The sequence below is a fragment of the Clinocottus analis genome, unplaced genomic scaffold (genome assembly GCF_023055335.1).
Source record: "Clinocottus analis isolate CAN_PGR_092001 unplaced genomic scaffold, fCliAna1.0.p SCAF_6, whole genome shotgun sequence".
Classification (NCBI taxonomy): Eukaryota; Metazoa; Chordata; class Actinopteri; order Perciformes; family Cottidae; genus Clinocottus; species Clinocottus analis.
Window position 1 is genome coordinate 16159276 of NW_027176218.1, and position 17628 is coordinate 16176903.

A 17628-nucleotide genomic window follows, 5' to 3' on the forward strand; every position below is an offset into this window, starting at 1 on the left:
ATAGATGACATCTGGAGGAAAAAGAAGAAAATCAGGATGTGAAGCAAAGAAATGAAGAAAACCCCAGACAGAGCTTTTTGTACTTGATGTGTCAACATTTTGAAGGATGACTCTAATGATTGTGATGACTCAGCTATTATATTTGAAGTGCGTTAGTCATAGCATGTACCAGATCGAAGAAGCAAACCTCTCACTACTTGAAATAAAGACGATAAGTGCTACTTTCTTTGGACTCCGCTACAACACTGGAGACATTCGTCTCATGCAGATTAGTTGATTAGTTTCCAAGGCAACCGCTCTATCATTTGTTCCAGCATTGATGTCCAAGGCTCGCTGGAGCTCTCACCGTTCCTCTCCACTGTGACCCAGGAGGCCGGGTCTCCTTCTCGGCAACGTTGTGACAGTGATGAACCAGAAGAAGTAGGATGAGGCGCAGAAAGAACAAGCGGCACAGAGAGACACAAGACAGGACGTTGCGACACAATGAGAATTTTGGCGAGATGCATATTGCTGAACACTCAAAATGTACAAAAGAGAAAGAGAAGCTCGTCTGTGTGCTCTAGATTTTATAAGGCATGACAAATTGCTTGATTGTTGAAAACAGAACTGCATGCGTTGATGCGTGTGCAGCATATGGGACAATCATTTCCAGCTTTGGGTTGTAATTCATGCGGCTTGTTTGTTGTTAAAGAAATGCCGTAGCTCAATCAAAAAGGTACTCAACGCCAAAATCATTGTCAGACAAATCTAAATTCTGTTTACTCTGCTGAGATGCTTGGTAAACCACCAGTTTCACAGGCAGGAAAAACATTGCTCTCGAACATAACAACAAAAACCACAAAAGGGCTTTCGCACAAAAGAAAACACAGCGTTTGTGTCAGAGCGGTGTCAGTCATTTAACAACTCAGGTAGGCATGTTTTTATTGGCACAGTTGTATTTTCTTTTGGTGTTTTAGGTCGTTTCACAGACACTCTGGCATATGGTGCCTTTTTACTGAATTCATTATGGCGACTCATTGTCATCGAGTACTCAAGTCTTGTAATGAGATCACTGTAACACAACTTCTCAACCATGACTTGGCATGGAAGAGCACAAGGCCGATAACATGCAGACATCAATAAAAATTTCGAAAAGTTCAGATTTTAGGGCTCCAGTGTTCGTGGGTGGATGTTTTATGACCTACAGTAAGTACCTCTGAAAATCATTAACAAGTGTTGCTCATGCATGCCATCTTTTGATGTTACACATAAACAGATTGGTTGGGCCGTGTAACAAACAGGAATTTTCTTCCTCCTTTAAACTAACTGGGTAAAAGTGATTTTCCCATGGAAATGTCAATTTAGAAGTCAATGATGTCGTCCATGTCAGCGAACCAAGAAACAACCGCTGATCATAACATGTATGAGGTAATGATTGGGCCTGCGGGACCAGCCAGTTGCGTACAGCACTTAGGTCTGAATCAGCACAGAGGCTATTTCGGTGCTAGGCAAGAGGTTAGAGGTCAATAACAACTGAGCATGTTTTCCACCACTGCAGGAGGGGCAGAGTGAAAACACATGATGTTTAGGTTCCTTGACTTCCCCTAAACCGGATTTTCAAAGGAGTACACATGCAGTCCAAATAAACATAATGAGAGATGTAAAGAGATATTTATTTATGTATGACCACCTACATAACTCACTTTTGGATATAAGATACACCTGAACAAGTACGAGGCAATAAGAGATAATGAAAGAGCGGTGGCCAACAGTATATGAAGCTCCAGTACAGGATAGGCAATGGCTGTGTAATAAGAGAGCTGACGTATTTATCTGCATATTGTGTTTGAAGTCTCATGAAAGTTCAGGCATCTTTTTGTGTACCCTAGACACAACCACACACTGAGCAGACTTAGCTTCTGTTTAAACTCAGGCCATGTGGTAAAGTGTGCGCGTCCTCTAATTTTGAAGCACAGGCGGTACAGGTGCCATCCGTCCACATGGTCATGAGGGCAGAAATTAAATTAAGAAATTTTCACTGAAAAAATAAAATTTCTCGCATAGCTGCGACTACGGTGTATGAAAGTTAGCTAGTTCTGATGTGGCACCTTGCATGGTAGCTCCTCTCATCAGTGTGTGATTGATTCCTATGTAAAGCGTCTTCAAACCATTTAAAAATGTTTTCCTAACACATTTCTAATACTATTATTTCAAAATATGACCCCAAAAGAGCCCACAACAACATTACGACGTAACCTAATAAATAGGCCCTGTATTTCCTTGGCATCACCCCGACACATCATGGCTGCGATGCAAAGGGCACCAGCTAAAATCTTGTCATGGTCGCCAACTCGCTCAGGGCCGTCACACCATGCTGTGTCAACACAAACAGGAGCATCCAAAAGTCAGCCAAAGTCAGTAAATAGATTCTGTAAGTCTGTATGATTACAACGGTTTTAATTGTATCTGCCGTGTGTATCTTTGGTACCTGTTTACATAGTCGATTAAAACCCTTGCACTAAATGTGTACAATGTGCCCTTTCTGTTGGTGCATTGTACAGAAAAGTGTCACAGGAAGGAGGTGCAGGATAGTAGTGAGAGAGTTTGTCTTTGGGTGGGGAACCATTTTGTATTAGTGAGGGCTTTATTATATTTGCAAATCCTGCACTGCTAGCAGTAACTCGACTGTGACTTTATTCCTACAATCTAATAATACAACTTTTAATAACCCTTAGTTGATAGGAAATCCTCAAATATCTCTGGCTAGCATTTACAGTCACTCTCCTACTGCTTAATAATCATTATTATAACTGATTTATTGTTGAATAGTTGTGTCCACACGCACCATATCAACCTGTTATGGTCACTCACTGGGATTTGTAGTTCTGGCCTATGACTCATATTTGTCCGACGAGGTAACCTTGGGGGAAGGGAGGGAGGTGCATTAATCCATTGTAATTGCTGCTCGCCATCTGTCTGTCGGTCAGTCTGTTTGTTCAACATATCATCATCTGTTGGTCTGTCACACGCAATGTCTTCAACAGCCATGACTGGACTCTAATGAAGCTTCAGGGCAAAATTTCTGTATTCAGACTTTTTTTTAATTACACCAACTGGCCCAAGTGGGTCGTCATAGCATGGGTTTCAATACCTGTTGCACCCCGTGTTGACTATACCATTCTTTACCCGGGTGGAGACATTTTAGAGGTCAAATCTTAGTTTGGAAAAGCAACACACGCAGTCAGAAATACGCCTGAATAACAAATTCCTGTTTGGTACACGGCCCAACCAATCTGTTTATCAAAAAATGGTGAAATCATATTTTTAAGTTATTTCCCAAACATTGGGAAATACTTTTTGCAGAACTACTTCCTTGTTAAACCTTGCCCTTGAGTTCACGCAGTATTGCTATGCAATGAATGACTATAATAAACATTTTGAGTATGTTGACTTATGTTTTATCTCCAAATACATTGTTTAAATATTTTAAACAGTGCAAAGCTGTGTCACCACATTGAGAATCCTTACAACTAACCTCACAGGGAAAATATTATCAATAAGAATGAATGGTAAGTATAAAACTGGATCATAGATCTTTAAAACGATGGTTTTAAAAGGCTTGTTTTGAGGAAACTTAGAAGAAAGGGCTAACAATATATATCTCACTGCTCCAATGTGCCTTTTTATAATTGTACTAAAAGGCCTGAGGGAGGCACAATAGCGGTAACATTTATTTGGCCGTACCACAGATACACAATAAACCAGATGTTTTTATACTGAAGGATTTGTATAATTTCTCTATTTCTGGGTTATCAAATGTGCTGATTCTCCCGAGGAGGACCCCGTCGTGTTTAAATGCCTTTATGCCACGCACACTTCTTTGCAAGAAAGACGTTCCCTGCTGTAAAGCCAGTGATCAAGAAGCCAAGTTAGCAATTTTCCTTACTGTCCAAATCCACACAACAACCCTGTTTATGACTCAATGCAACGGGCAATTCAAACCTATAACATGATAACAATGAACCGAGAAACAATTTGGAGGAATACTATAAAGAAACGGTACCGCACTGTAAGACAGTTTGGAAATAATTAAGGACATAGACATATTGTTTTGTATTTTATTCTGTATATTCAGTGTCTTCTCAATCATGCATAAGCTGTCACGCCGTATTTCCAATGTGCTCTATATATTGAGCAGTTTACCACAACATAGTTGTTCCCTTTCGGAACATGCTTATGGCTTTTGTTGAGGAAGTAGCATGAATAAACAATGCACTGTTGATGGGAGCGTTGCATTACTTGGGTGTTTAAAGGCCAAACAAATACAGGTCTGCACACCCTGTCGGCTTCTAAGACCTGATTTTATGTCCTGCCCTGCAGTTACATCACCACTCAAACCTGCAGTGGTCAGCTCTATGTGATGTGTGTGCAGGCTGAAGGCCCTGTGACATACTTAAACTGAATGAGTAATTGCACAACTCGTTGCAAAGCTGGACGGCTTAGAACATGCACATCATCTGCTGAAGATAGAGCGTCCCTGATTGCTTTTTCACAGTGAGACAATGTAACTTTTTGATTGGACGTATGATTATTTTGTCCAACAGCGACGAGATCAAAGCACTTCTACAGAGACATGTATAGCTGTTCAATTTATTTTCAGCCTGGTGCACTTTTGTACTATCGGGTGAAATAGCTCTGCTCTAACACTCTGCGATATTAACAACCTCCCACGTGTCGAAATCGACACGTCTAATTTAGAGGTTTGGTGGGCATATTGCTGCGAGTGCATTTTGGGGTCGCTCGTAAATGACAGATTACTCACATTTGTGTGAGCCTATGTAATCCGATTCCGCTCCAGTTCATGCTGTGCAAACCTCATGTCGTCATACTGTAGCCTACTGTAGGAGCGCTCCAGCCTCGCGCAGGCATGACGAAACACCCGCAGAATCATCCAACCCAGATGCACTTTGCACGGCTGTGAATAACAGCTGTCACATCATGTCCAAATAAACTATCATGTAACAGTGAGTAGCCTATTTATTTGATTTAAATACATGTTTTCTTAAAGTATTATTATTGTTATTATCATCATACTTTGTATTATTGTATATGTTTGTATTAGAAGTGGCCGTAGTGCTATACTATTGCGTTACATTGTATGTTTGTTTTTTTATCAATCTATGGCGTCCAACTCAAAATATAAATACTAATATTTAATATTTCACAATAAAAAAGGAGTGAAAAGGAAAAAAAACGTCCTCCTCAAAATGAAAAGAAAAAGAATAAATAGCTTAACATACAGTAGAAGTAGTGATAGTAGGCGAGGTAGGCATTATTATTATTATTAGGCATTATTAGTGCTCTATAACGGTATTTTTGGTCTGTTATCTTATCTTGCATCTTTTTATAAATCTATTATTACAACATTAAAATATTTAATTATCCTTTCGGCTTTGTTTTAAATGTTGTTCTAATATGTATTTATTCACCTTGAATCACTTTGAACTGCCTGTGTTGAAAAAGTGTTAAAGAAAAAGAAGAAAAAAAACCTGTCTTGTCTTGTTGATACTAAAGCTCTTTTTTATTCATCTCCTTTGCCCCCCTTATCAAAGGCTACAAATATCTTTATTAATCATTACTATTAATCAGTCCCGTTCTCCCTCTGTAAATGATAATAACGATGATGGCACCCCCACGGTCGTAGTATCTCCTCCTCGTCGCCTCCATCGACGCGCTCGTCGCTCGACTCGCTCACTGTACACCAAACTCGCTGCGCTCTGACCACTGCAACTTTTGCAGAGACTCCTCACTCCTCAGACATGTCGCACAATAGCTGAAGTAAACCCCGTCACCAGCGGCTCATCATCGGAGCCTCCCGGAACACACACCGCAGGTGGTTTTTCGGATCGCTACAGCACGAGCTCCCCCCGTCGCTGGCTTTGCCCTCGCGTCGGATCCTACGTTTTGAAGAAAAGACTGGATATGAATTATGAGCGTTTCCCTCACTAATGAACTGGGCCAGTAATGCAGGAGACCGCGGCGGCGACTCTCTCATCAGTGTTTCAAGATGGCAGATTTTCATTGAGTTTTGATCAGAAACCTCGCTTTATTTTTTTGCCATGAATAACAGAAACCCTTGCACCGATGGCCCCTGTATACGAAGGTAAGCGGCTTTTGAGAATGTGCTGTTTTTCCTCTTCCTCTCCTCCTCCTCCTCCCTCCCTCCCCTCTGTCACTGAGCCGACTGTATCAATTGTGATACGATTTGTAATTGCGGCTGATACGTAAAAAAAAAAAAGAAGAAAAAAAAGAGATGCGTTGCACCTTCTCCTCTTTCTGTCAAAGACATCCAAACATAGGCTGCGGGCTATTTGCATGTTATAATCCATAGCAGAAGTAGGTTGTCACATTGCCCGCAGCTCTGTGCATTAGTGCGGTTGGTCACAGTTAAAGAGTAAATACTCCGAGCAGGGTCCGTTAAAATAGCGCTGATAAAGCGTGCAAACCCCCTCCGGAATAAGGTCAAAGACACGCGTGTGTCCCACATAGCAGCCCGTCTGCATGTTGTGTTGCGTCCTCGTGTGTGTTCCCGGTACAGATGATAGAGATGATGGGATGAGAGAAGGTCGGGAGACCGATCGGTGCGAGTCTCGCCTCTATCTCACTCCGGGTCTATGTCCGATTATTCCACGCCGATCTTAACACCGACTGACTTTTAGGTCACCCAGTGCCTCTGTGAATAGATTCAAATGTTTGTTTTCGTTTTTTTTGGGCTTGTTTTGTCTTCTTCCGGAAGCTTAAAATACAGGGTATAGTCGCTATCGCTGCAGTGCTGTCGCTGTGACTAATCCAATTGAGAGAATGCGACCGCATGCTTCTCTAAATTGTTTGCTGTCACACAGGTTTTTTTTTTCTCTCTTTCAATCTGAGAGAGAGAGAGAGTTATTCACAGATAAACAGAGTGTTTGATTTGCAATGTCGTTGCACAGTGGGGTTATAAATGTTAAACAGTGCAAGCGGCCCATTGGGATCCGTGTGTGATCGGGGGACAGTGGATGTGCCACAACAGCAACTACACTAATAGTACCAATACGTTGAATATTCAATTTTGTCATACGTTAAATACTATGATACATCAGGGGCGTTAGTATTAAACGGTTTATTGTAATGTTATGAGCAATATTGCTTTAATTTCTCTTTAATAATACACGTAGTTACTGTAGCCTGTAGAGATGCGTTTCTCTCATGCAATAAGACGGATGACCTTTAACAGTGTTTCCAAAGAAAAGAGAGGTCCACGTGCTGATCAGAAGCTTATGCAAATTGAATAGCAGCACAAAGCAAATGATGACCCTTGATGTTTCCAATATTTATTTTCCAGCAGCCTCATGTTTGATATCCTCTTGTCTACTCGATAGTCCCTCTGCTGGTGTTAAAGAGAAGCCCCTCTCTTCTGTTGAAAACTACCATTGAGAAAAATAACTATTGGAAAGTAATACTACGCGTATTAAAGTGACATTATAGGACGCTCTCATGCAGAAGTGGGCTCTAATATGGATATTTGGGTTATATATTATGCTGCTGGAGAAGATACACAACCATGAGGTTGCTACAAACTACTACAATGTTGTAGGGGTGTCTCTTCAGGGGTGTTGAAGTTCCCAGGCATCGCCCGAGACGCCGGCGTTTCAACATGAAAAGGAAAGTTGGAATGAGACTCCTATGCAAAAGGTAATTAGTGTAAATTACATTCCCCGGCTTTTCCCCTTCGCCACAGAGAGGAGGAGAAGGGAAGAAAAAGAGGCGGCAGGGGGAATTAATTACCTTGCCTGTCCTCCTCAGTGTTAGACCGGCCTGCTATGTGGAGCAGTCATGAAAATGACCCGAGCCAACGGGGGGGAAATAGGTTTGGGGCTGCCAACAGCGATGGTGATCACTCACCCTTTAGTACAGGGCGACTAATAACTTAAATCTATATGATAAATGATTTCCTTTGATAGTTTAAAGTTGAGCTTGTTGAGGATAAAGACTGAGGCGGTTGTTTGTGTTTTCTAAACCTGACTATAACCTCACTTATTTAGACTTCTTTGTTTAAGCATAGTGGCGCCTTTTCTTTTTCCAGGACTGTTTACGAAGCTTGTAATGGTCATTGTCTTGTCCTTTTTCCTTTTTTTGTGTTTGCCTTTGGTCCGTCTTGGCCAAGACAGAAAGCCATCAGGCGGGCCTGCTGGCAGGCCGGGCAGCGTCCTGAACACCCTGGGAACCTGGTCTCATAACCCAAACTGACACCTTGATGGATGTCTGATGAACAGAGCAGGTCCAGCAGCCCCCAGCTGTGGAAAAGCTAATATTCACACAGCGGCCAAACCCTGCCGGCCCTCTTCGCTGGCTTCACATTGGTGTTGTGGTGTGCTCATGCCTGCGTGAGAATTTGTCTCTATCTGCGTACATGCGCACGCACACGTGTGGCTTCGCCCATTTGTATGGCAGGCCTGCAGGAGGATTAGACAGCTGCGAAGCTGGGCACCAGGCAGGGAGGCAACTTCATTTGCAGATCTGCCTCTCACAGGTCAACCAGTACTATTCCAGAGAGGATTCATTCATTCACGCCTGGAAAAAACAGACAGCGTATGACTCAGAGGCTGCTGCTGCTGATGATAGCGGTGACAGGCGCCACAGCATCGCAGGCAAATTAATGTTTTATCCATCGACACGGCCATTATGTGTTCATGCAACTTTGAATAACCTCCTGGTTTCCAGGTATGGGGAATGTACTTTGCCTTGTTTGAAGGGAAGTTACTCCTCTGAGCAGCGAAGGACAGACTTTCTCAGCAACTGCCCTCAACTCTCGCCGTCCCGTCCCCCCTCCTCTCGCCTCACGCTTGTTTGGACCCACTTGATTGATATCTTCCTCACAAGCTATATGACCCAGGCTTAGGCTCCAAGGTTGCAGCTTTTTAAAACTCTGATTAGAATTGCAGGAAGAGCCCCGGGGGCCTTTGGGGGCCGCGCCCGGTGGCAGCGTCGGGGGGAGCCGAGGAGGGTCGCTCTTCCTGACTGTTATGACAAGCAGGGTGGTGTGTTTAGCTCTTCACCGTCCACGGCGGAGAAAGAGGGAGGCCTGTGGAGGGAGGTTAGCTAAACAGTTGAAAAGAGATGGGGCGACATTTTAAATAGCGCACAGGAAAGAACACTCATCATTTAAATCCTGTACCGTAGGTGCAAATCCTTGTAGGTGCCATTGAGAGTGTTTATCTTTGTTTTTTTCGCTGTCACTCAGCGGCCGTTTGGATCTGTTTGTTGACCTGATGCGTCGCCCCATGACTTGTTTGAAAGGCGGTTTGCTCAGAAAGGGTTATGAAAATGGATAAGCTGTCTTTACAAGTATCGCTTTTGCATTATTCAAAGCTTCCTATCTGAAAAGGAAGATAAATCCAGTGTTCAGGGATTCTTTGTGCTATTGATTTGTTGAAGCATTTAGAAGAAGAAGTTGAAGCTTTGGAGGGAGACAGAATGTAAGTTTTGTGTGAGATGAGGTGTGTGTGTGTACGTGTGTGTGTGTGTGCGTGCATGCGTGCGTGTGTGTGAGTGTGTGTGTGTGTGTGTAGCTCTCAGTTGAAGACAAGGGAATATGTGGGCTCTCTGATGTGCTGAAATAGTTCACAGGTGTGATCTGAAGGTTTTGGAAACAGATGAGGGGGGTGGATGTCAGCCTGAACTGAAATGACAGGTTAGCAGAGGCCAGTCTGACACAGGAGGCCCAGCCTTGAATACCAGCACAATACTTCTGGCTATTTGAACAGGCTCAACTTTTCATATAGTCTTTTCAGGACATTTCTCTGGAGTGAAAGTGCCTCTAGTAAACCAGCACATCATTCTTCTGGCTCTTTTTCTTCTTCTTCTTCTTCTTCTTTCTCTTAGCTTGGAGGAAATTCAATTGAGATGCAAGGGGACATTGCAATTCTACAGTCAGTAAGCCTCCTGTTTTAGTGCTTCTGCCATATGCTTCAGACCTCTCTCGGAAACAACTCTGAAAGCCGGGCTCCGCAGCCCTTGAAGCGGGAGACCACATCAATTGCTGACATGAGTTGGTTTTTATCGAAGGGGGAGGCTGGCTGGGATGGAGCCCCAACCCTGTCGACTGCTTACACAAGGCATTTCCGTGTTGGTTGTCATGCATGTGTGAAGGCCCTTTTTCTCACTGCACTGTTGTTTCACACTGTGTACAGCGTCAGCTTGTGTGGAACAGCTGCCTTTGGCTCTGACTCCAGGCTCTGCTAAATAAGGAAACTAGAGTTTCTTAAAGTTGCTTTGCTCTCTGGCCTGTAATGTATAGATTTAAGTTGCAAATATGTGATAGCGGCATGAGCGAGTTTCTGACCCCGCAGTTGCTCGCCAGGCGCTTCACAGCAGCTCCCCGCTCCTAAATGCTGCGGAGGGGTTAAATGCAGAGGTACACATTCATGCGTATGATGACTTAAGGTTTTGGATTTGCAGCATTTTGGAAAAGCTTGTTCTCAGTTTACCCAGAAAAACATGCCCACAGTCTTCTATTGGAGACAAAAATAGATGAGTGTCCCTCTTAAATCTCGATAACCTCCTCTTGGTAAAAGTAATGTAATAAGCGCTCTACAGTGAGGATGAGAGTAGCATCTGCTAAAACGTGCTAAGAGTCTCTGCACCTTATGACACATCCATTGCTTTGATCTGCAATGAGAGCTCAGGTTCAAACAAAGGTTCACTTTTACTGCTTCTCAACACAGCGCAGGGTGAATGAGGCCTTTTGTTAACTTGGACCTGCTAAGCAATAATTACGCCGGGATTCCTTAAGCATAAAGGGCACTTTGTATGCTGAGCGTGTCACTTTTTTTTATTTTTATGTATATATAGACATTATAGTTAAGTGCGTCATTTCACACAGTGCAGCTTACATGATCTGCATTGTACTCACATGTCATATATCGCTTGCTCGCTTTGCAATCATTTGCCAATGAGGCCTCCAATTCCCAACCCCACCCACACCACGTTTCCCCTCCCCACCCCCACATTCATCTCTTATCTGTCCTTCCATCCCACTCTGTTTGTTGATAAGCCGAGAGGCCATTGGCCAGCACACATGGTGCCCATGTGACACTTTAGCAACAGCCTGATGGCCAGATTGGAAGCCCCATGAATGTGTGTGTGTGTAATTGGAGGCTGGCTTGAGAAGATGTCTAACTACTGTAGCTTTTTTGTTCTCCCTAATCATGACCCCCTCCCCACCCAAAATCCCCCCCAACTCCCACCCAAAATCCCCCCAACTCCCCCGCCTCACTCAGTCACCCCCCCTGGTTGTCTTATTGCCATCACTAACCCCCCAAACCAAACCACCAGCTTGTTTGTGGCACACATTGTCCCAGGTCTTAATCCTATTGTTTGTGATAGTGTCCCTGACCCCCGCCAACCCCATACCAGTCCATTTGACATCATACCCTCTGGAAGAGAACTGCCGCTGCCGGCTGTTTTCATCACTGGCTATTTTGTCCTTTCAACTTGACACGTCACAGTGCACGTGCACTCGCCAAAGCTGGTAAAAAAAAATACAATTTGAACCAAGCCTAGAATGTGGCGCAAAGACAACAGATGATGTAAGGTACTACAGCCGAATGGTGAGGGCAACCACCACACTCACAGCCTCTTCATTTAAACAAAAGATCCTAACCGTCTCTATTACACGAAGCTCGGAGTGAAACATGGTTGGCCGTTTTTAATCAAGCCTTTCATGACGTCCACACTTGTCTTCCGAGTGAAGGAGGGAGGGAGGGTGAGGATGGAGCGTGTTTACAGGCAGACCTGGAAATATACTGTGAAGGACTGGATCATTAAGATTAGGGCTCATGAAGTTGGCGTTTTTTAGGGTATATGCTCTCGTATTCATGGACATAGACACAACTATGCCATGGCCAGCCAACGTGGACTAAGTGCCGATGCCAGCCCCATCACCGCTCCTGGCTCCGGCCCCTCTCGGTCATGGAAGGGAAGCGGAGCGATGGGTGGCTGCTGGCGGCCCCTTCACAGATGGCTGCAGGTACAGCGCTACGCTTGGCTGATAACCAAAGGACTTCAAAGCTCAGTCGACGAGCACTCGGGCCCATTTCTTTCCAGAGCCAGGAGGCAAAAGGCACAGAACAGAGAAAGGAGACGGCAGTTGATGAGGACCGGGGTGGTCAAAAGAGTCAACAGGCATGGAAATGAGCAGCTTTAGCCCGCTGCTTCTCCCCGGCTTGCGCTCTGTCCAGTATTTGCCCTCATGTTCTCACCTCCAGTCACCTTCCACTTCTCATCTTTGTACTTAATCTTACCATTGTATTTTCTCTTTTTCTACATGCTGTATGATTCTCATTATCATATCACCGGGAAAGAAGTTGTGATGAAACATGTTAGCCAGAAATGGAAATAAAAAGTGGCGGTCAATGTTACCCTCCCGTCTTTTTTCCTTTGAGACCCTAGCATTCTCTTATAGGAAGCCCGTATTGTCTGTGGAAAATCTGCGTCATGACAAAGTAAACTAACAAGTCACACATCAAGATGAGCAGGAGATGGGAGTGTCGAAATTTGTTGAGACGTCTAGGAATTATAGTCATGAAATGTAATAGAATTGTCTCTATAACTATTTGATATTCACAAAGAAAAAGATTTCTTGGTTACCACTGAAGGCTGGATACCATCCTTTTATGAGCTTTTAAAGGAAGATGTAGAGGGAGAGAGAGAGAGAGAGAGAGAGAGAGAGAGAGAGAGAGAGAGAGAGAGAGAGAGAGAGAGAGAGAGAGAGAGAGATGTTAAAAAGTCATTGATTCAATTACACTATCTTGTGGCTCCTCTAATACCACTCCACTACCGGCAAAATGCTGAATGTCCTAACTGCAAGACATATTTTTGAAAAGCTGCATGAACATCTCTGAAGACATTTAGTAACATTAAGGTGGAGCATAGGTGAAGGATTATGGTTGTTTAATGGCAGTTTAATTCAAAAATGCAATATTTAGACAGATTTGAAGAAATGGTTATGCCTATCATTTAATTCTGAATTTCTAACTCAGGGCTTTTTTCAGCCATTGCATTTTAGTGCACTTTTAGTTGTTGTATAGTTCCTGTTTGCTTTGTTTTGAAAAACTTTAGTTCTCACTAAACAGAAACAATTGAGATATTTAGCCATACTACCGAAAATGTTCCTCATAAACTCATCGTGTATGATTGTTCTACTACATATGCTAAACCTAACTAAACATCCTCATTATTATTATTATTGTTATAAATAGCAACACCTGTTTATGTTCCTGGGCCTAAGTGTGTTACAGGATGAAAAACAGGCTGCACACCTTTTAGATCCGCTTCAAAGCTTCAAAGCCCCAAAGCCCCGGGCACCACGACCAACCAGCAGCTCAGCCTGGTAGCCTTTTGAACCGACCCCTCAAATCAGCCCGAGAGACAGAACGCCCAATCCCAATGTCCCCTTAAAACCTTTAGCCCGCAACCTTCTGGGACATAACTGACGTCACCTTGTAAATGGTCGAGTGGGAGAATGGGTTGCAAGGAGTTGAAATGGTATGAATACGAATGGGACAGCACTTTGAGGCAATATATCATGTTACAGTGAAAACACTAAAACATCTCATGTGCAATTGTGGGGTTTTATTTTACAGTTCTCTCATTGAAAGTCTTCCAGGCTCTTGACGAGAGGTATTTGTCAAATAATCTATTTACGAGGTTTTGTCAAAACGGCTTCAGTAAGTGAAAAGGAAATGTTGATGAATAAACCAGGTGTGTGATAGTCTCTGCTTGTATTCCTCAGTATCATGTCTTAAATGCTTAATGTTCATGCTTCTGTGTAACTGTAATATGCGAGGCTAAACACCCATATGCCTCTTTATTTACCTTTTTGTCTCAGTCGCTGGGCTTCCCCTGGCAACCCTGTGTTTAACGTCACAACACTGTGCATTGTGGGTAATTCCATGAAGCAAAGTAGAAATGCGGTCTTGCTTAAAAGTGTGCATAAAGGGCTCAAAATGTCTTAGAAATCGCTCAACGAGCTCAACGATTTGACAGGATAGTGAGAATGGCAGAGAGACAGGGAGTGACAGGGATTGAAAAAGTAAGAGAGAGTCAGTGGAGCTGGTGTGGGGAGATGAATACCCTCTTGTGGGGGCCCATGGGCCTCAGGGGCACCGACAGAGGTCAGGGGACCTCGAGGGGCGGGATGGTGAGGAGGTGTGGGGGGTCAGTGGTCTAAAGAAGGATTTCGGTGGTTGTGTTGCGGTTATATCTCACCCCTTGTCTCCTTTAACGTGTCTCGTCCTTACATCTGCGATCAACGGCCTCCTGCGAAGCTGCGAAGCGCCCACCCCTCGGGCTCCCGGGACGGAGCCCAGCAGCTGCTAACACACACAAACATGCTCCAAACCCTCCATCACTTTTACAGAAGTTGGCCCAGAAAAAGGCCAAAAGTTGACCTTTAGCTATGTGGACCTTTTCACTTTCCTTTACTGCTCCAGAGGGGTCCAGGCCTGAAAAGTTACTATTTAGTTTTTACCTCATTGGGTCTCTGTGAGCCAGTGACAGCGTGTGAGGAGGAGTTCTGCATTTTTAAGCATTAAACATAAAGACACAAACATGGCAGCGTTAAGTGGCCTCCATCTCAGTAACACACACCTCATTTAGATCCTTTCAACATTTTAATAGCCTGGACAAAAACAAAGCCAGGCTAACGCGCCACTAGCATTTACATCTGTACTCACAGTAAAGCATCTTAAAGGGTGATGAATCATTATTTACTGGCTTCCCGCAGGTCATCCTGTCCATCTGTTAAAACCCCTCTCAGCTACTCAGCTGGGAGTTTAGAAACAGCTCAGACCGCAGGGACAAACCCAAACTGGCAAGTTCTAGATGGATCTTGTTTCATGTAATTAACTAAACAAAGTGTGTCATATCGTAATGATTATGATCATACAACCAACAACTCTTCTTCTCCTCCTGAATGTGTTTACCTTTTCATACAAGCCAAATTAGAAATGTGTCCTCCTCATATACTCAGTGTGTGGGTGTTAAACCGACGGTCAGAATATCCATTTCCTGCCTGCTTTTGGCTGCTATTTGCGACTGCGAGGACACTGTAAATATAATCGGTTAAAGCCATGATTTTCACGCTGAATCAGACGCAGAGGGCTGAGTTGGCTCGCCATATTTATTACCTCAGCTCTGTGGCCAAAAAGACTCAACCCCCATGTTTACGACACACTGTCAGTTGGATTAAGGACACATATGCTTTGCTAAATTGGTATGTGAGCATGTGTTTGTGTGTGCTATAATCTTTGAAAAGCTGTTTGAATATATAGCATGGTGGGCCTCCTTACTTTGTCAAAGACAGAACGAGAGGAGCTGCAGAAGGAGAGAGGGTTAAAAAGAAGATGATGAAGAGAGATTAGGAGATTAGAACAATTTGTCAAGCGTGTATGTGGATGAGTCACCTGCAGTATGAAGGGAGGAGTGCATGTTGAGCATTTTAGAGGGAGAAAAAAAAAGCATCTGTAGTCTAAATTAGTCTGATCTGTGGCCTTAATAAGCTCTGAGCAGCAGCCTCACACACCCCACTGAAATACCACACAGTCCTGTCGCCTGGGGAGGCATGTGCACCATCTCCAGCTTGTATTTGATAGCTTTGGGAGGTGGAGTACTGTGGGGGAGACAGGGGAGCAGAAGGCCAACCGCATGTGGGGGTTATAAAGAGCTCTGATGTGAAAGGGATAGAAGTTGCCGGTTTCCTCCTCTGTCTGCCTCTTTGAGGCAGTAAAACCTGGTCTTCATGCATCCGTGTCAGCACTAATCATTATCAAACACACTCACCGGCCTGTGTGCCACAACTTGTCATTCAAAAACACCCAGAGCCACCCTGGTTTCAAGCCGGCAACTTAGAAGTAACTGAGAGCAGAAAGTAACAGCCAGGCATCGGTAGCTTTTTTACCAGATGTGCGTAAAACAAACAAGGAAACAATAAGAAATCTGCAAAGCATTTTCTCTTATGAATATTACAACTCTCGACTAAAGTAGCAGTTTGTTGTTTGGGTACAGCTGTGTTTTAAAATTACAGGAAGTGGTGGGCCTGCCTGTATGTGGTTGGTTCCCAGGTGCCCGATCAGGTTGGACTGGTTCCTCCGTCCCAGTTCATCGCAGAGTTTCGAAGGGGTGGGCATCAGTTTCATCCCTCCAGGTGTGTGTGTGTGTTTTGGGGTGATGGTTTTATGCGTGTTGTTACAACACAGATATGATTTTAGAGCTTTGAAAACTAGTGGAGGAAGTCCTAAGAGGCACAAATAGTCATGAAGTTGCACATGAGCATACATGGAGTCTGAGGAATGCCGAGTTGCATGTCTGTGTGAGTACACGCCTCCTGTCACGTGCACAAACATCTGCACACATGCAGGGAGCTGTGTGTGCAGTGTTGGGTGCCTGTCTGCTGGAGCAGGACAGGCATTATTGCAGCTGTATATGTTTTTGAAGATTAATGCAGAAGCAGAGCCCCGAGTTCAAGAACACACCCGACAGTGTGCTTGCTCAATGGAACAAGGCAGAGGGTGGGGTGGGGTGGGGGGTTGGGGGTGTCAGGGCTCCCTCCAACTGGCATCTTTCCCCGCGACTGTCTCAGTCTTTGCCTGCAGTTTTTCATGTCTGCTGCTGTTTGACTTTTCTTACTTTGCACTCCAAATCAATAGTTTACCAACTGCAAATACTGCTCCAAAAATGTAGTCGAGAGAGAAGACTGTGAACTCACTCAAGCCTTTGCGTTTGATCATCATTTAAGTGGGGTTGTAACAGATCTAATCTGCACAAATATTAGGCCAACCATGCATAAGTAAGTGAGGGATAAGTAAGGGATCACATGAAATGGAAATTGTGGTGGATTTTCTTCTTCTTTTAATTCCTTGCTTGTTGGTTTTGGTCAGAGACTACAATCATATGTGTGTCTCGGTTAGACCCTTTAGAAAGATAATCTTGGAAACCTCGGCAAACCTCATTCTACTTCAGCTGACAGGAACCTAGCTCCCAGTGTTTGTGTTTGCAGGCATGTGTGTCCTCGTGTGAATCAGCCTCATTGTATTTATTTTTGTATTTTGGCTTTTGTCCTTCACTTGCTGAAGCGCTATCCTTTCAAAACCTCAGGTTGCGGCACATTGCGAGGGCAGCAAACAAGGCCGCCATTCACATTCACACTAAAAACCTCATACTGTGGTGCACGCTGCAGCGCAACACAGTCGGCACGCAACTAAATCCATACTGCACTGGCCCCTCTCAAATCAATTTGCCATTGTACAGTGTTTTCTTCCCACATTGTACTCATCTGTGTGTCCTCCCCCATCGCTGTCTGCATTAGGTTACTGTTCCTTGCCTGCAGTTCTCATATGTTGATCTCATTATAGTACATTGTGTCCAGCTGTCATTGTTGCTCCTAATGACATAAGAGGAAGTGTGGTGTGGTGGGGTGTTCCTCGCTGTGTGTACACGATAAGCATTCTGGAGAGCGCCTGCTTATCAGGTGTGTGGCCCCGCATGGCCCTGCAGCGCGGTCGCAACGGTAGTCGAAGCTGTGGACGTCAGCGGTAGTGCAGCCGCGCGTTA

At 44.1% G+C, this 17628-nt stretch overlaps 1 protein-coding gene across 1 annotated transcript in view; it reads left to right on the top strand.

Annotated features, from left to right (window-relative positions):
• The first annotated feature begins 5782 nt into the window (after nt 1-5782).
• The window catches only part of hipk2 (homeodomain interacting protein kinase 2), a 69976-nt gene continuing 58130 nt past the window's right edge, over nt 5783-17628 (top strand). Inside the window, exon 1 of the mRNA XM_068602619.1 lies at nt 5783-6142. Coding sequence (XP_068458720.1) covers nt 6124-6142 — 19 coding nt within the window. The 5' untranslated portion in view covers nt 5783-6123. The remainder of the gene's footprint in view (nt 6143-17628) is intronic.